General features: G+C 44.5%; 1 protein-coding gene across 1 annotated transcript in view; it reads right to left on the bottom strand.

Annotated features, from left to right (window-relative positions):
* The window catches only part of UBASH3B (ubiquitin associated and SH3 domain containing B), a 42,598-nt gene extending 24,923 nt beyond the window's left edge, over positions 1–17,675 (bottom strand). The window contains exon 1 of the mRNA XM_063310907.1: positions 17,466–17,675. Within this exon, the coding sequence (XP_063166977.1) occupies positions 17,466–17,593 (128 nt within the window). The 5' untranslated portion in view covers positions 17,594–17,675. The remainder of the gene's footprint in view (positions 1–17,465) is intronic.
* Between the last annotated feature and the right edge of the window lie 2,174 nt (positions 17,676–19,849).

The following is a 19,849-nucleotide window of genomic DNA, read 5'->3' as shown; positions in this document are numbered from 1 at the left end:
GCTAATTGCTGCAATGCAATGACCAGAATTCTGCTTGTGTTTTTCTGGAGATGTCCATCAGGAAACTGGATGGATTGATCCAGGAAGATGGTTCCTATGTTCATCAGGGTCAATAGTACTTGTGATCTTTCTCCAAAACTCTCAGGTCCCCTAAATAAATTTGTTTCTGTCTCTTGCTTTTTCTAATGACAGCTGAACCTCTCACTGCGCTCCAGAACTCAACTCCACAACTGGCTCTGCTTGATAAGAGAATTTGACCAAGTGACCAAGTGGCACATACTGTAAAAGCCACAGATTGTCCAGTGTTGGTTTACTGAAGGAATCATAATTGGTTGGGTCCCAAAAGAAGCTAAGCCAAAGACATGCAAACCATGTGTGAATCCAGTCATAGGGGCTAATGCCCTGTTATAGAAGATGCAGGGGTCCCAGTCAGCCATTCTTCGGCCTCACCAAGCATATGCTGGAAGCAGTCTGAGAATCTCTCTCCTTAAATTCAAACCAAGTCAAGAAGTCATGGCCAGTTCTAGAACATCTGGAGCTCTCCATTGTGGATTTGGGATAAAACTATAACTATAATGCATTAGGACTTTAAAAATAAGTCTCCTATTCCCAGGAAGCTTTTTCAAAAGAAGTAATTTACCTGTTCAACACTAGGAAGAGGTAGATATTCATTTTTGGGCTGAGATGGTTGTTGGAATGGACTATGTCATACCTTTAGGTGTGTTGGCTCAATAAATATCCCATAAATCTCAACCACCTAGGTCATTCCTTGTAAATATGGTGTAAGAACTCACCCTGTTTCTCTTCCCACTCAAAAGCATAGAGGAAGTTATTTAATCTCCATTCATCATCTTGCCTTTGCTACAAGTTGAATATTTCCTTTCTTTTCTTCTTCTTCCTCTTCCTCCCTGCCTCCCACATTGCTTGCAAAACCCTTGGCCTACCCACAAAGTCATTTAACTGCATGGAAAAACCAGATATTGATGCCATTTCTGAATAATTTACATAGGAAATACAGCTATTCTGGCACACCCTGCTTCTGATGAGCAAGGAAAAATTAAATCAGAGGTGTCTCAAACTCTAAATGAGGCTCAGCTGTTAAGGTAAACTCTCAGCTGTGCAAGATTCCACATGGTGCATTACAAAGATTTATCAGCAGCATTAAATGTCATAAATGAGAGTATGAGAGAGGTGCTCAGCTAGAGCTTGGCTCATCTCATAAAAGCTAAGCAGGCTTCTACTTAGACTGGAGACAACCAGGGAATCTCCAGGCTGTAAACTTGAGTAGAAAGTTAAAAAAAACATCCAAGAAGGAGACAATAACTAATTTTTCTACACTGCTTACCCCAAATCCCCATGTCCTCCAATGAAGTCATAAGGAGTAAAGTTTGATTTGAGGGAACCTTTACTGTGAGGAAGATGGAGATCACATCCCAGAATTCATGCACACTTCACAGTCATAGTTGCATTCATGGCACCTACCTGTTTATATTGTATCTGCCAACGATCGTTTAAAACCATCTAGCTTTTCAGTAATGAGGAAAATGTTCAGTGTAGTGAACATGAAATCTCAACAGAAATAACCTTCTGAGTTATTGTAAGAGGGACAGTTTAGTAGCCTTCCCATGAGTTGGTGTCCTCCAGATCTATTAGGACAGGGGAACCTCTGTCTAATGTGCTCCCTAGCCAGGTCTAATCAGTGCTGTGGGTGAATTCCAGACAAGCTTACCTGATTTATCTGATTAAAAAAAAATGGACATCATCTCAAATCAAAAAGGTCTGTCATTAGCTTTATAATTGCTGCTGCTATTTACACACAGTCTACCAGATAGTTCTGTTGGCTTTGGTAATCAGTCTACTGGATCCTTCTCAAGGATCTAGATACTTAAAGCTATCATTGTAAGATGTCCATTGGTCCAAGGAATGCCACTTTTTGTAATTGCCGAGCTGACATTCTATCCATTCCTATTGCATCCAAGTGCTTTTTCAGATCTTTTGGTGTGGCACCAAGCACACCAAGCACTACTAGCATCACACTTACCTTTTTCTATCTTTGGTTGATCTCTATTTCAAGGTCTTTATATGTCTCTACTTTTGCTAATTCTTCCTCATTTCCCTTGTATTTCTAATTGACCTACCTCAATTATCCATATTTGTTTCTTTGTACATGCAATTATATCTGGCTTATTATGAGCCACGTGTTTATCAATGTGTATTTGAAAGTTCCACTTATCTCCTCCTCCTCACCTCTCTTTTCCCTGAAAAGATCCTTTGAATAAGTGTTCTTCCTTCCCCAAATATCAACCACAAAATAGCTCAACTACCTGGTAGAGAACTTCAAAGGCCAGGAAGGAAGCAGTAATTTAAGCTGCCAGAAAACGTTGATTAGAAAAAGACATCCCTGATCATGTTAAAGAAAGGGCAAGCCAGTTTCTGCATTCATGACAAGCCAACTCCCTACTCATGATGGCCATTTGTGAGTCACCCTGGGTCACTTGGCTAGTGACTCTTCCAGAGAGAATGAGAACAGATCCATCTAAATAGACAGTTGTTTGATTTTTAGAAACCCTGCTTCCATCCTGATCAGTTGCTTCCATCCCTATCAGTGTAAGACAAATCAAACCAAGAGACCAAGCTTCATTTTTAGGAATAAAGCAGCTGCTGCAGATTCTTGTAAATGGCACTTGCTGAGCTCAGTGAACTTCTATGAAAATATAAGCAGAACTGCAGCAACGACAAGCAATATTTTCTCCTGCTTTCTCATGTAGGGCACCTACCAAGCTACAGTGGTATTATTTGAATGGGACAAGGATGAGGGAAAGTACAATTAAACTTCCTCTACAGTAGTCATCTTGAACTTGGCACATCCAAACGTCCAAAGACTACATTTCCTGGAATTTCCAACTAATCTAACTCCAATTAAGATTCTGGTGACACGGTCTTTAGAAAGACCATCAAAAATAGCTTGTAATCAAGACCAATCTTAGCTGAAGGGAATTTTTACTAAATACATTTCATTTCACCATGGTCTACATATGATACTGGAGAACAACTGATCAATGCTGTTTTGATTCTGCAAAGTTGATTCTGCTGTATCAGAAAATGAAAACAAAATAGAATTGCCCTTCTAACTGTCAGAGCTGGTGCTTGTCCATTAAAATTCTTCTTTCCATCGATACATCACACTAAATAATGGTTTTCTGAACAAACCTGGTTCACTAAGGTTCACTAACAAACCTGATGACACTAGGCCATATCATGGTTGGTTGAGTCTTAGCCTAGTGTGAGGACTGATTAACCTTCCATCTCAAAGAAATGCTCACGGTAAGGTTAGGCTTACACGCAAATTCATCAATTGTTCCACTGATTAATTGGCACATGGTGAGTTCACTAAATTATTTATTTATGTATAGGACTTACATGGCTACCTATCTCATACAATGACTCTAGGAGGCTCACAACAATCCATAAAACATAGTTAAAAACAAAGGTACCCTTCCCCCCAGGTGCCAGACCAAACATCCTCACAGCTACTAATGTACTAATTTAGTGCATCACGGACATAATCAAACCATAAGTAACTGTGCTGGTCTATTACAAAGAAACCTTGGAGTTATTATAAAGTAAAACTTTGATTCAACTCAATTAAGAGGTCAGAATGAAGGGTCCTTCAGCCCTTTTCATTACTGCCCTCAATATGCTAAAGCAGAGGCAGGGATACAGCTATGCACAGAGGTTCCAACTTCTCATGTCAAGCATTCCCAGGCTGAATTGAGCATGATCCCATGCCTGGTTGATCAGGACATATGATAAGGGCAATTTGAGACTTCTGGATCCTCTAGATAGATATTAAACAAAAATAAAACCTTAAAACAGTGGTTGTTCCCTGTAGTTTGATTTACTTCAGAAAATATATTCTCCAACACAGCTCTAAAATAGAAATATCCAAGACAATGAATTGTTCGTAGTAACTATGGGAGAAGTGAATGCTGAATCAACATTTTAAAAAACACAGTAGTCAGCAACAAGACGCTTTTGCAAATGACCTTTACTAAGATTTTGCTATTTCATTACTGACAGACCAGCAGAGCTACCATCACAGTTTCCACTTGCCAAGCCACATTTATTGTACAAGAAGCTAAATTTGGACCCCTGGAGATTAGAACCTTTAATTCCATTTCCTCTCCTCTTTTTGCAACACAATGGATTGCTTCTGCACATCTTCTGATCCAAAATACACCCACTTGTACAAGGTGTTGAAGACAATCAATGAACAGTGTCTAAATGACCCCAAGGGCCACAGATTTACTAAAGTTGGCATATATTGATTATGGCTGTACGTGCCATGTGATGCAAGATTAGAAATATATTTTAAATAGGAATAGAGTTCTGCAAATTATCAGGATGTCTCATTTTTAATAGCCCAGATGGCCAGGTATTGCGGCATTTGCTGATAGGCGCACAAAAGAGGAAGGCATCATGAAGCATAATAAGTACTAGGTTTCTCAGTGGACAGAATGGAGGCTGGGAATGTCTGTTTGGTTTTAAACACACTTTGAACGCTGTCACTCTAGCTCAGTGTCTCTCAACCTTGGAAGGGTTGAGATGTGTGGACTTCAACACCCAGAATGCTGGATGGGAAATTCTGGGAGTTGAAGTCCACACATCTCAACCCTTCCAAGGTTGAGAGACACTGCTCCAGCTTGTCAACCTTCTTAACATAATTGCTTCCAGTTGTGGCTATTTAATCAAACTATGATTTAAGTGACTTCACGTGCTGTGTGAATTTAGGCATCATCCGGCTTAAATCTGTACTCAGGCAAATGTCCTCAGGCTTTTTTTCCCCAGAGAAAATTTCTGAGATACTTTTTCTTTTCTGTTAACACTCTTAGAAACAGCTCCATTTTCTTAGAACATCCTCTCCCATTTCTTTTCACAACTCACGTTCATTTCCATGTGCAAACTTCTGAAATGACGCTAGGCCTGGGGCATCGGTGAGCAATAAAAAAAAAAAAATGGCGAGCAGGTTGCCAAAATGTTACTGCCACATTGCAAGGGTTAGGCAGAAAATAAAATAAAACCTTCAGGAAAAGGAAAAAAGGCTGTGCTAATTATAAGTTGCTCCTTGCCTTAAATGGCCAGAGAATTTCTCTCTTCTTTGCGGAAATTAACTGAAATACTCTCCTGTTTCTCTACCCACAAACAGATAGAAGGTTTGCAAGAAGACCTTTGTGCCCAGCTCTAGTTCTAATGGTTCTCTGCATCTTCTCTCACTAATGGGAGGCTCCTAATTTAATCAGCCAATTTTACAGGAGGAAAAGAACCAGCTAAACCTAGTTTGTTTGCTTTAAAATCCTTTTAAAGGGAGCAGATGGCATTAGAAATGTAAGATGCAGTGGAAGCTGTTAATTTTCCTTATCAGCTCCAAAGGCACCATTTCTTGCCATAGATCACTTCCTTTCCTGCATCATGTTTACGACAGCCCTTAAATGAAAAAGCCTGGATATTTTTATTTCGTATTGTACTGTGGCTCACCCTTGCAATATGTAATTCTAATCCACTACCAAAAGCACCGCCAGACAAGCTGACCTACCTCAATTATTTCTGTTACCTTGAAACGATAACCGGTAGGCTTGCTAGGAAACACCTCTGGCTTTCAAGAGATACTCATCTAATTGCATGTGAAATAATTTCAAAGCCCATGCCACCCACCATGCATTTTACAGTTCAGCAACTCAGAGGAAAATGCTGATCAAGAGATGGACAATTCTTTCCAGAAAGGGCTGGGGGGTACCAGCCCAGTGGATGGGAAGATATTAACAAGCATAGGAAGAAATGGAACGTAGAACAAACACTGCAGTGAAGCTAGAGCTTTGCCTTCTCCTGTCTGGTGGCCTCCAAGCTGAGATATCCAAAGGCCCCATCAGTTCCAAAGCTTGGTGTGTGAGCATGTAACCTGGTACACCATCAAGGCACATTTTCATAAGGTTTGTTTACTGTGGAGTCCTTGGTGCTCTCTGAACTTGGTTGTTTGCTTGCCGACGTTTCATTACCCAAGTAGGTAACATCATCATTGCAAGGGAGTGTGGGGTTTGCTCCCTGTTTATATGCAGTAGCTTGCCCTGCCAATTTTGGTGGGAGTGTGGTTTTCTCCTTGGAGGAGAACCTCCTTGGAGGTTACATCCAAAACTGCATGTAAACAGGGAACATACTCCACACTCTCTCACACTGATGAAGTTACCTAGTTGGGTAATGAAACGTCGGCAAGCCAACAGCCAAGCTCAGAGAGCACCAAGGACTCCACAGTTCAACCCTGAGCTACGGATATTCTCTTCTTTTGGGCTTATTTACCATTTTACCTCTGCCATAGTGGTTTGCGAACCATAATTTATGGTGTGAGCCTGGCTAATTGTGACAGAGTCAACAAGATATGGATAAACAATAACTTAGAGTAGTTAGCTACTGTATAAGTACATGACCCTTAATCATGATGATTTGGAAAGCATTCTCTGCACCATAAAAGGGCTCTCCATAGGGGTTGTCAGTATGGTTGACAGGAGGCTGATGATTTCCAGGATAAACTGAAGGAGCTGTGACTCACAACAAAAGGCCTAGCCCACAAAGGCCCAGTTAGTGACAACTCTTAGCCAGCCTTGGTTGCCCTGAAAAAGCTAAGCAGGATTGGATCTGGTTAATCTCAGGATGGGAGACCACCGGAAATCCCAGGACTGTGAGAGTATGCTAGGAAGTTGAGAAATACTCTGGAAGAAGGAAATGGCAAACTACCTCCATCTTTATTTTATTTATTTATCAAATTTCTATCACCGCCCTTCTCCCCCTCAGAGAGGGACTCTGGGCAGTTTACAATAAAAACAGTTATTGTAGCCCATGAAGTCATCAGGAACAGAGCTTGCCGCCAAAGAGATTTTACTTTGTTTGAATTTTACTTTTGTGTTGAACTCTCCACAGGAAACTATCCAGGCCCCCAGCCCCGCCAGGCTGTAATTTGATTACCACCCTGGTTTGAAATGCCCTCTAATATGCAGATATTCTTGGATGTGCTCCTTTCCGCCTGTAATCTGTGGTCAGGAAGATGTAGAAGAGACGAATGCAAGCTGACAATGTTGTAAGACAAATGGAAGTTTGTAAAACCTGCAGCCTCTTTTCCGTTCCTTCTAATGGTAACCTGCACTAGAAATCACCATTGACTGCACCACCTCAAGCCCACTTCACTCTATCAACCTCTTCCTCCACATTTCTTTTTCCTTTGTCTCAGTACAAAGGCAGCATCTCAGCCTCATTCAGCTCTGCCAACTTTTGCTGCTACTTCCATAATACCTTTTTAAAAAAAAAAAGATTTAAGATTTAAGAATCAAGGCTGAAATTCCATACATGGTGTTCCTATTGAGCAAGTTCTACAGAACTCAGTGGGAATGGTTTCTGAGCAGCCTTGCAGGAGAGCAAAGCAGGCACATAGTTCTTCTGGATTCATAACAATTCTGCACTTGTTCATTCATGAAACTGTGATTGAACAAGCCACGGCTTAGCCTGGGGATTTCCCAGTTCCATCAGGTTGAGAGTCATGCCAGGCTTTTTTCAAATGTCAAGGGTTCCTCCTCTTCCTAATACTTCAGGTAGACATACTTCCTCTGAGCTTCAAAAATCTGGACCATTAGGGAGAATTTTCTATCTCTCTCTGTTGCCATGCACTGGTCATCTGGATTGTTGCAGTCTAGATAGATTAGATCACAGTTTCTCAGCCAGGGTTCTGTGGCATCCTAGGGTCCCGTGAGGGGTCACCAGGGGTTCCCTGGGAGACCACGATTTATTTAAAAAATTATTTCAAATTGGGGCCACTTCACATTAAAGAGGTAAGTCCCATTCTTTACTTTTAGTTAAGAACACTGTTTAATGCATATATACAGGGCTACCCATGAAATGAATATAATAGTTTGGAACTTCTGGTCTACATTTGAGCCTGAATGTGTGGCAGTTCCCCAAGGCCTGAAAAATATTTCAAGGGTTCCTCCAGGGTCAAAAGGTTGAGAAAGGCTGGATTAGACATATGGGAGTTAAACCCCTTAAAACTCCCCTAAGCCTACCAAGCTTTAATCTGATGTGGTGTAGGAGTTGGAAAAGGGATAATGGTAGACCCCATGTGCTGTCCTGTTTGAACCCCAAACTTAGCACAACGGGTGACTTTGGCCACAGACTTCCAGCAGACTTTATGAAGGGAAGGAAAAGTCTTCTGTCTTTCACAGGTAAAGAATTGCAAAGCAATGTCTCCTCTCCGTCTCCCTCTACGTCCTCGCCCTCCTGCAGCCAGAAATTCTCCAACAGGCTCAGAGAAAGCTAGCCAGGCTTCTTGGAGACTAAATGTCACATTCGGGGAAGGTCAATAAAAAACAAACCACTAACAACTGTCACAGAGGAAGTGAGCCTGCAACTGTCAGCAGACCAAACCCTGTGTGAAAGGCAACTTGGGAAAGCCACAAGCCAGGCATTTGTTCACCAAAGCTACACAACAGCCCAGGGGGGGACTTGCCCTGCAAACGCACTCAAATAATTTTGCCTGTTTGTCAGAGCACACTCCAGCAGCTCCTTCGGCAACAAAGGATACACACCTTTCTCAGTCCAAGCTCCCTGTGCAATATTTACCTTTAGACTTTTATTACACTTAAGCCCCTCCTTTCCTTCAGAAGGTTAAGGCAGCCCAGATAGCATTTCCTCCTGCAATTTTTCCCCACCCCAACCATCCCGTGAGACAGGTTGGGCCAGCAGAAAATGACTGGCCCTGTGTCCTCAGTGAGTTCTGAGGACGGCCCTGAACATGCGTTCCCATGGCTACAGTCTAGCACTTTAACCATTATATCACCCTGGTTCTCAATCTTGCTAGAGATTTGCAGGAAGCAGGACTGAGGCCACATACATTCATCTGTCCATTGCTGAGGTCTATAGTTTCTATAGGGCATACAGCATAGGAAGAAGCAGCTGACCTAAAGCTGATGTAGTCCAGAAGTCTGCTTTCCACATTGGCTACGCAATACCCTTCTGTGAAGGTCATTTGTAGAACATGTTGCAAGTCTCCTCTGGATTCTAATTATTCTATTCCACAGACATTTCCTAGCGTTGTTCTGATATGCACAACAAGCTGGGCCACCTTGCAGCTGAGCAGCATTTCCTGGTGACCAAGAGCCTAGAAATGGGAGCACATTTGAGCTGTAAAAGTATCTAGGCTGGCACAGCCCAGGTAGCTCACCTTGAGGCTTCTGTGTCTTCCCATGGAGCACTTGCAAAAGATGAGTCATCTCCTACCCAGCAAGCCAGATCTACTGCAACACCCTAGAACTGGGCCTCGATTGTATCTCCTCTCGCTCTGATCCTGCAGTCTTTGTCTGACCTCATCAGTTTTCCACTCCCTTCAGGGCTGATTCTAATCCAGGAGCAGAAGACTATACAGTCATAGTGGAAAGATCTAGCTACCACATGCACAGCAGCTGAAACTGCTAAGAATTCCAGCTTGTTGTCAAACAATTGTTTGATCTTCAGATTATCCCAACTTGTAGCCCAAGGGGAAGCTTGCCACTTATGTGGTTTGCAATCAAGTTTAAAGAAAGGGAAGAGAGAGGTGGAAGAAACAGACTGCAAAGAGAAGAAACATTAGTTGTCCAATGACTGCGGAACAACGAGGAATTCAAGACGGCAACATCAAACAAGCCCAATATTAACAGTAATGCAATATTCATCTAATGTAATGATGCCAAATTAAATAAATAACATAATAAATAATTAATAAAATAATAAACATAAAATATGAATGAATGAATGAGTAATATATGCCAGTCCTCTTAGTAAGGAATGATAAACAATGGAAAGTAATGGCACAAAGTCAGATAGGGTTGGTTTCTCTTTGACCCCATAAGTAGGCAGAAAATTGGGGTAGCGTATAGGTAGTCCTCGATTTACAACCACAATTGGAACTGGAACTTCAGTCACTAAGCAATGCAGTCATTAAGCGAATCAAGTGGTTGTTAAGCGAATCTGGCTTCCCACATTGATTTTGCTTGTTGGAAGCCAGCTGGGAAAGTCACAAATGGCAATCACGTGACCCCAGGACACTGCAACTGTCATAAATACTGTACATGCTGGTTGCCAAGCTCCTGAATTTTGATCATGTGACCATGGGGATGCTGCGACGGTCATAAGTGCGAGGACTGGTTACAAGTCACTCTTTTCAGCACCGTTGTAACATTGAATGGTCGCTAAATAAATGGTCGTAAGTTGAGGACTACCTGTAGCATTGAGATGTCCTTGTATGCCCCCCCCCCAATGTGTACTTAAGACCAAGGCCGAGTGAGCTAAAGGAGAGAATACTTCCAAGCACAATGCAGAAGTGATGGTCACTAATTATCAGCATTTACACAAGGCTTACGTATGTTCAAAGCCTGTTTCACCTCCTACCCAGTAAAATAGGTCAGCATTATTATCCTAAGCTTGCAGATGGGAAAATTAAAGTGGAGACAAATGATTAGTGATGTGATTAAGGGCCAAACTAGATTAACTTGCTATATCGGTGTCTTATTTTTCCTCCAAGGACCTTAAGGCAGCAGCCGCTGTCTGGTTGAGGAGGCTCTTCTGCCTGGGGAGAAGACTGATGGTCAAGAGATGTGAATCCTCAAGATTGTAGGGGACAAGGCCTTGCTTAAGGGCTGTGGGCCAGACAGGTTATCCTACTGAGCCAAAGTTTACCTGTCCTTGCTCCAGGCCTTAAAGACAAACCAGGGAAGAGGCTCAAAATATGTTCATGTTGTTTGAAGACTAAAACACGGCAGTCATGGTGAGATGGTTTGGAAGTGTGGATGAGGGGGCATAATAAAAAAGGTTCTACACCAAGTAAGGTCATTCCAGGTAGTCCTCATTTAGCCATCACAATTAGGAATGGCAACTCTGTCATTAAGCAAAGCAGTCGGCAAGTGAAACTGCAACTGTGCTTACGATCTTATTTCAGCTTTCCTTTGCTTTACAGACCTGCGAAGGTCATAAATGTGAGGATTGGTCATAAAGTAACTTTTTCATCACCTCCATAACTGCAAACAGTCGCTAAATGAGACAGTCTCTAAATGAGGACTACTTGTTAATTAACTACAGATTAATTTTTTTTCTGCAAACTTGCATGGCCACCCATCTTAATCAAAGAATCCTGGGTAGTTGACAAGGTATAAAAACAAAAACAAACTTCTAAAGACAAGAAAAAGAACAATAAATGATGCTAGGTAAAATGAATCAGCTCCTCAATCAACACAGAGCAATACAAACTGACAATACTAACATCCTGGCCCCAAAAGCAGAGGGAAGAGACAGATTTTGAAGGACTTCTGAAGTATGAACAGAGTCAGGGCACCGAGACCTCAAATAACATCAATTATTTACCCACAAAGAAAAAATTCCATAGGTACCAGGAGATGTGGAAAGCCCCAGATTCAGACCAGAGAGTAAGACCTTCTCATATCTTACCATAGATAGACAGATGGATGAGAGAGAGAGAGAGAGAAATAGATAGATGCTCCATCTAGAATGAGCTGACATTTCAACAGGAGAGTTTCAGATTCAAATGGCTTAGTCCTGCACAAGTCTGCTTAGGAGCCAGCCTCGCTGGGTTCAAAGGCATGCTCTTATTTAAGTGTGCACAAGAATGCAACACCACAGAGCAGATTTTATTAGTTCCATGTCAAGTCATGCCTTCCTTAACTGCATCTAAAGGGAAGTCTCTGTGTGCTGGGAGGAATTTCTACCCCATGGCAAGAAGCTAGCCGAAATAGAAAAGCAAAAGCAAAACATTGGTACTATGAAATAAATTGAAAAAGAGCACTGCCTCTCAAATATTTATCACAGACTACGCAGAAGACTCAAAATATGAGCTGCTTGTCTTAGGGTTGATAGTGTAACCCTGAAGGCCATGTACAAGTCATCACTTTGCTGGCTTTCTGAACCCAAAGGCCCACTTTCCTTAAACGCAGCATTTCAAATTCCACCAGTGGTTTGCATAAGCCCCGGGAAGTTCTTCCGAAACAAGAGTTCTCTGTCTTTTTATCTGATCCTTGCAAGACTACGCCAATCTCCTAGGGGAATACCTGATAAACAGGATGTTTGCTCTGTCCTTAGTCACCCTGTTTTGTCCTTCTGCTCCAAATATTTCCAGCATTTTCTTATCCCAGAAGAAATAGCACTCAGCTGTGTAACAGGTTTCCAACAACCTACAAGTTTGTCAACCACAGAAAATTGCAGTTCAGACAACTCGGTGTTCAGTGCACCAGCACTTTGGTTTCCACAAATGTTAGGCACTGAGGAACGCATCATAAATACTTTTTACATCCTCCATGTTAATGAGGAAAATTAATCCTGGAAAATCCAATAGGGTTTAAGGTGCTTCATGGGACCCCTAATTCCAAGTCTATTCATTCATTGGCTGAAACAGCTCAGTTCTCCATTTGCCTCCAACTTGGAACAGACAATCAATATCCAGTTCTTAGACTAAAACACCCTGGCCCTGCTTGGTTTTCTCTGCCTGTGACAATTATATGTGATTTACAAGAGTCTTTGCAGTTAATGTTAATTTCTTTTTAGCAAAAGAGAACATGTGGAATATCAGTAACATATGCTTTTAAAAAAGGAAGAAAACAAGAATCTTTCTCCCCTCCAAAAGATACATCTCCCGCCTTCAATCTGCTTCTTGATGAATTCTATAACATTGACTGAAAAATCTCCCAGCGAATAGGTCCGAGTTCACCAGCTAACCCCTGGTTCCCTAAGATTGCTGGAGCTGCAATTTAAAACATCTGGAGTAGTCACCAGAAACAGGCCAAGACTATAAACAAAGGAACTATAAGGAAAGAACAAAACGATAGATAGCAACATCTGTAGCTGGATTCAGACTCCACAAATTAAGCACAACTCAAGTAACCAGATGAGGAATTAGAGAGAGCTTTGAACCCCCCGCCCCGAAATTAAAACCAGAATGGAGAGGAAGTCTCTCAACAGACTCAAGAACATTCTGTGGACAGCCAGGAGTAGTTCTGAAAGCAGGTCATTTTGAAACGGCAATGTGGTCTTCAAGTATCCTGTGCTTCCTTTTAGCGGCTGTCATGAGCTTGTGAAAGAACAATGACATGATCAAAGATACTTCTCACAGTGTCTCTGAGCCATTCGTTCTTTTTTAACCAACTGTGTCAATGCTGCATCCAGAGGTATTCCCTGTCCTGTAGGGAAATCTTAGTTTTGTGATCTGTGTTAACCAAGTCTGCTTTCATCCATGTTCTTACTTAGTATAATTAATACATCTGGTTGGAAAACTAGCAAATAGATGGCTTGTCTTAGGGCCAGCTCTATCATTAGGTAGGCTGAGGTGACTGCCTTGGGCAGCCAAGGCACTCACTTCTAAAGGACAGAGCTGCCTACATCATACCACCTGCCTTATGTTTCCTATACCTGCCTGCTGCCCTTCAGATATGCAAGATGGAGAAGATCCATTGCAATAGCAATGGTGCACCATTGAAAGACCTGAAGTGTCATATTGGAGCAAATCATCCTGGAGAAGGTCCATCTGTGTGGTTGACATGATGGCACACAATCAAATGTTTTCATTTGATTCAAAGTAACTATAGGTCAGGTCTGCTACGTAGAACTAGAGGCCACCATCTTGCCCTTTGTATGAGGAGTGACATGTCTTACGCCAATCTAGTTATCATCTCAGGATGTGAAGCCACAAAACAAGGGCCTGATTGTTCCCTCTATCAACCAAGCTGTTGTTTTTTTTAAAGTGTCTTAATCCAGTCTATATCTGAGCAGATTCCAGCTGGAAACAATCCATCCTGAAGCTATTTTGGAAATCTGCTAGATCTCTTTTCAGAAGGTGAGATGGACAATACGCAGCAGAGTTCATTTCTATTAATAAATATCTTGCCTCATTAGCTTAACAGAACATCCTCAGCATACTAATTATTCTTCAACATGACCTCATTGTATCTTGTCTTTCTTTGAAGGAATTTATATTTTGGGATGTGGAGCTGGGCAGAAGTGACACTAGTTCCAAAGCTGAATTTTACATCCATTCTTTATAACCTGGCACATTTCATCTTCAGTGATGTATCTTGGAACAGAGATACACCTCTACGGCTGTAATTTTGCTTGAAGTCTGAATTAAAATATGGGTACAATGTGGCAACAATTAAAACCTGACATTGCTACAGTGAACAATAACAAGCTAATCCAACTTTTCCAACCTGAAGATGTCCAGATAAGTTATGGGACTTCAGCTCCCATAACTCTGAGCTAGCCAGGCTCTGAAGTCTAATATACCTATTATCCAAATTAAATTTGAATAATAAATAAATAAATAAAATAAATAGCTGAAAGACAACAGCTGTGGAAGGTTAGGGTTAGGGTTAGGGTTAGGGTCTCATATGTTCCCATCCAAGCCATTTGCAAATACCACTTTCTGACTTTAGATTGTTGATATCTATCAAGTCATTGAAATAGGGCAATGGAAAAAGAAACATCAAAACATCAAGCCAGTGGGTGGAGGAATATAGTTAGTTTCAGGCCAAGGCAGCCAACTGCATAGATATGTAAAATATTTAATTGTGCTTCTTGTGTGGTTGGCTTCTAAACAACTGATGGGAATGGCAAGGAATTGGAAATATTTTCCAAGGCCCTGGCCAGCCTCTTCTTAAAACCTTATGGACATGGAGAACATGCAGTGTCCATGGGGATATATACTACTATTGAGCCAAACAAGTGAATTGGTAATATAAAAATTACCCTGGGTATAATATGCCAAGATTAGCAAGTATACTAGATCCCAACAGATCAACCAAAGAAGATAAAAAGCAAATTAAAATTCACTCTTCCCTCAACCCTTTCCTAGCGTAATTTGATTTGAAACTGAAAAGCAAGGGATACTTCTGTGGACCCAAAGAAATTCCCATCATCATCATCACCCAAAATCTGTATTACGGTAAAAATGCTGCCCAAGGTGGTCAAGTCAAAGTCACCAAAAAAAGGGAAAAAAGCAAGCTTTTGACATTTCCAGATGTTCATCAGGCAGCATGAAAATGTAAGAGGCTGGTCACAGTCCCTGGATGAAACACAGAAGCAAGCATTAGAAATTCACATCAGTTCATTCTGCTGCTTTTGAGTTTTTTCCAGATTTGATTAGAACTCTTGATCTTGAGATGATGACTCTGCAGACTTTATGACCGTCACATACAATCAACTTCCTTTTTCTTTCCCATCCCATCTGCTTTTTTAGACCCCTTGCCTAATGAAGCAATCTAGGCAGCTTGAAAGCTTTTTGTGACTTTTGAGTTGGTTGGATCTAACCATTGCATCACCAGTTCAACAATCCTCACAGATTAGCACGGTTTCCAACAGAAATGTCTTCTTTAATCCCTGAAGTAAGGGATCCCTCAAATCCCTCAAAAGTAACTGTCCCCTTCATAATAATGTGTACACAGTCGTAGCTATAGGCAAGCACTGCAAATCTCTTCCCACTAGTTGTAGGAACACGTTGGCATCTTTAAAACTCCGCTGTTGGCCAGAACAGCTAATGCGATGTACAGACAAGGTACATAAAACTAAATTAATCCCTTGGGGGATTATGGGAAAAAGTGGATTGCGTTCATAATTTCATAAGGGGTGGGGTAATATTGAATCTGCTTGTATTTGTTGTGAGGACGATCGGGAGTCACTTCCTTAAATATTCTTTTTTCTATTTCTTTTCTTTTTTCCCTCTCTTTTTTCTTCCTTTTTCTTTTTGCACTTTGTATTTCTTTTTTTCCACTTTCTTTTTGATATTAGTTTGCATTATCTTTTCATATAGTTAAAATCCTGAATTAAAAAAGAACCCTAAGTTAATCTCTTCGTATATTACTACATCCGACCTTAACTGAAAGGGAGGAGATGGTGTTATTTTGGACCCTATTGCTTTCATTTCTAGCCCCTGCATTGGTCAGCCAAGCCTTTTTTTTTTTTTTTTTTGAAGTATGCTTCTGTGCTTTGAACTGCATCTGGCACAGGTCGATTATGCTGGTGAAGTCTGCTGGATAAAAGGGTAATGCTGCCAAAAGTTTAGTGTCTTAAGTTCTTCTGAAAGACATTGCAGAAGGGCACAACCAGTTTTCCCCCTTACAGCTGACTGGCTAATATCATTCTTGTGCAGACCTACCTGCTAGGGCAGTGTTTCCCAACCTTGGGAACTTGAAGATGTGTGGACTTCAACTCCCAGAGAATTCTGGGAGTTGAAGTCCACACATTTTCAAGTTCCCAAGGTTGGGAAACACTGTACTAGGGGGAAGGGGGGAGAAGTGCCTTAATGAAAACCACAGGTTTGCCAAGCCAAAGTTCCCAGGTGCCATCAAGGCAGGTTGAGCAAGACGCAAGCCTGAAATCCTGGAGGCTAGCTGTTCAAACCTAGTGCCTTTCAGATGCGCCCGGACTACGTTTCCCAGAATTCCTGCACAGCACCGCCAACCACCAAGCTGCTAAGGCATGCTGGGAATTAGAGTTCCAACACAGCTGGAGGGCACCGGCTGGAAAAGCTGGCGTAGGAGGCGATGCCCAGCAAAAGGGAGAGGAAGCCCAGTCCCTGCCCCGCGAGAAGCAGGAAGGAGCGCGAGCTTGCAAGCCCCAGAGGCGAAGGCGGCCAGCCCTGCAGGCAGCCGGGGAGACAGGCGCTCGGCGTCCCGGACTACAACCCCCATCATTCCCAGCCGGGGGACTCGGAGGAAACCCCCAGCTTCGATTTCAGCGGCGGACTCAGCCCTGCCTAGAATGGGCCGCTACGGGCTGCGGCGGGGGGAGAAGGAGAAAATAAACCGAAATGGAAATGCAGGGGAGAAATCGTCGCGCAGCCGCTCGTGGAGAGCCGGTCTCTCCTCGCCTGCCCTCCGCGGCCTCGCTCCAGCGACGCCGCCCCGGGGCGCCTTGCCCTCCGAAGGCAGCCTGCCCCACTGCCGGGCTGGGCCGGGCTAGCCGAGCCGAGCCGCCGTTTGGCCTCTGCGCTGCGGCGCAACAGCGCGCATCCCAGCCGAACCAGCGCGGCTCCCCGGAAAAGCGCGCGACCGCCCGAGGCAAGGGATGCCCAGCCCCGCTCCGGGCGAGAGCCTCGGCGCCCAGCCCCGGAGCGGCGGGCTTCTCCTGCCTGCCTGCCCCGCCGTCCGAGAGAGGGGGCACGAAGAGGGGCATCGCCCGCCGGCCCGGAGGAGAACGAGGAGCGGGATGCCCGCGACGCTTGGGGCGCCCGCCTGCCGACTCCTCCTTTGCCCCCGCTCGGCGGGCGGAACGCAACGGCCCGGCGCTGGGCGGGGAGACCCACTCAGGGGCTGCTGCGCCCTCCAGCCCCGGGTCCCGCGGGCTGGCGCGCAAGAGCAGACCGGCCCCCCGCCCCCGCCTTCCCCGGCCCAACTCACGCTCGAGCCTTGGGGAAGCCCATGGAGAGGAGGATCTCCAGCGAAGAGCCGCGCTTGACGGTCCCCGCCCGGGTCTGCCGGCTCCTCCACGGGGCCACCTGGCTGTACAAGTCCTCCTTGGCAGCCATGGCGCGCCGGCCGCGGCGGCGGGAGAAGCAGCTGCCCAGCGCTCACCCGGTCATCACGCCCCCACGCCGGGCGGCCGGGCCAAGACCGCGGCCCGCGCGCTCGCTCGCTCGCTCGCCGCTGGCAGCCCGGAATGCGCGCAGCGGGGACGGCGTGGCCGGGCGGGGGGCGGGCTGGCCGGCCGGCCGGCTGGCTGGCTGCAGCCGCGCGCGGGGTGGTGGTGGTGGTGCGTGCGTGCCCGGCCAGGCCAGACGATTGCGCAGCTACTGATGCGGCGGCGGCGGCTTCCTGGGTAGGTGGCGAGGCGAGCTCCCTTCCCCGGCGCGCCTCCCGCGCCGCCTCCTCGCTCTGCCTTCGCAAAGGTGGTGCCGGCGGCTGACGACGCCCAGCGCCCCCGCCTCTCCGCCTCCCTCTCCCCGCCCGGGTGCCCAGGTCCGGAGCCGTCCAATCGGCACGCGCCCCCCGCCCCCGCTCGGGTGCTCCCGCGTCCGTTTGTTCCCCGCCTCCCCCGTTTTGCCACCGGGGATTTCTGAATGGATCGAAGGAAAGCGCGTCGAAGGCGGCGGGTCCGACTCGACTACTCGTTTGCCGCCCCTTCGCCCTGCTTCTCCCTCTTTGCCTCCCTCCCCTTAAATAGAGGCAAACTCCATGCCCGGCCCGTACACACCTGTTCTGCGGGCACCTGGGGATGCCTGCGAAGCTCCTTTGATCCCCCCAACCTGAATTTGATGATCCAAGACTGAGTCAAGCCTTGGGATGTGTCCCTAGCCTTAGTCACCCCCACCTGTCCTGCCCTGCTGTGCCACAGGTGCTCCAAACAAGGGGAAAAGAATTGATCAGATGTTGCCTTATTCACACAACAGGCTGAACCTTTAATCGATGGACATCCTTGGGATGAAATTTGACTTGTGATGCAGTTTTCTTGGCAGTGCTACAAGCTGGTTTGTCCTTGCCTTTTTTCTGGGATGTGTCTGTACCCAGTTTAGTTTACAGCCTTAGGATTCCCAGGTGATCTCCATCCAAATCCTATCCAGAACTGTCTCTGCTTAAACCCTGCCCACCGCTCAGGTGGATCTCAAGTTAGCCAAGCACAATTGAGCCTGGCAGACTGAGCGAACCCAGCCATGTGGGACCATTGTACCCATCAAATCCAGGAGATGGGACTCTGTGGGGAAATCATAGTCCAGTTCACTCTGCATAAGAGGGCCTTGCAAACAGAACTAAGCAAACTATGATAACTCAGCCTGTCAGGCCAGGCCAGAGATGTTTTGCTTATGGAGGCCAAGGGCAAGGTGATACCGTCTCTCCTACTCTACACATGGACAATCAGCTGAACATTCCTTCAAGGTTGGAATGGGATTAGAGAAGCAAACCGCTGAAGAATTCAGATGAACGCTGCTGCTGTGCTACAACATCCATCTTCCAAGACCATTAGCTTAGGCTTGGAGTAAGTCCTGTAGCAACTGTCAAGGTCACCTTATCCTTATTTGGTGAATCACTCCACAGTGAGACGGAGAATTCAGGCATTCGCCCAGAGTCCTTCTTTGGTTTGATAGATAGATAGATAATATTTTTCTGCACATTTTTTGCACCGGTGGGCAACCTGTGACCCTTGGCCAGAGCTCAAAAGTCTGAGACCAGAGGTCAGTTGTGACCTCTGGGAAGAGCTGTCTACTCCTTCTCTGTTGTTGGTGTGAAGGAAGTAGACCAAGTTTTATTTGGATGAATGCAGACAATTCAAGTAATGTGTGGAAGGTAGCATGAGGCCCACGGATGCCTCTTTGCTTATCTTCCCTTTTACATGGATGACTTCCTGAACAACTGCATTCAGTGAAAAGGTCTGTGAACCTTGAAACAGGAATAAATACATTACTGTTTAAGATGCCAGAGGATACTTTGGTGTTTTTCCTACCAGGGGCTAAGGTTGATTATGTATCTGGAAATTTACAACATTTTCAGTCAATCAGTGGGCCAGGCAGACAGCTGAAACAGGGTTTGACCTGCAATTCAGGGTTTTTCCCCCTGTTCTTTGTCTTGTGGGGAAACGAGATGATGTCTTAGTCTTCTACTCACCATTTTAAAATAATGTACTTTTTTAGGATTAAGTCTCCCATCTCCGTTTATAAGTTTAACCTACATTTCCTGAGGTTGCCAAAAGGGTGTTCATTTTACCAATGCAGATTTCCTTTTCCCTTCTCTGATGCATCAATAACCCTGTAGGAAAGCCTAATCAATTTCAACATTGGATCCCTTGCCTT

Source organism: Candoia aspera, chromosome 9 (assembly GCF_035149785.1).
Source record: "Candoia aspera isolate rCanAsp1 chromosome 9, rCanAsp1.hap2, whole genome shotgun sequence".
Lineage (NCBI taxonomy): Eukaryota > Metazoa > Chordata > Lepidosauria > Squamata > Boidae > Candoia > Candoia aspera.
The sequence above is the reverse complement of the archived record's forward strand: the minus strand, read 5'-3'. Positions and strand labels throughout refer to the sequence as shown.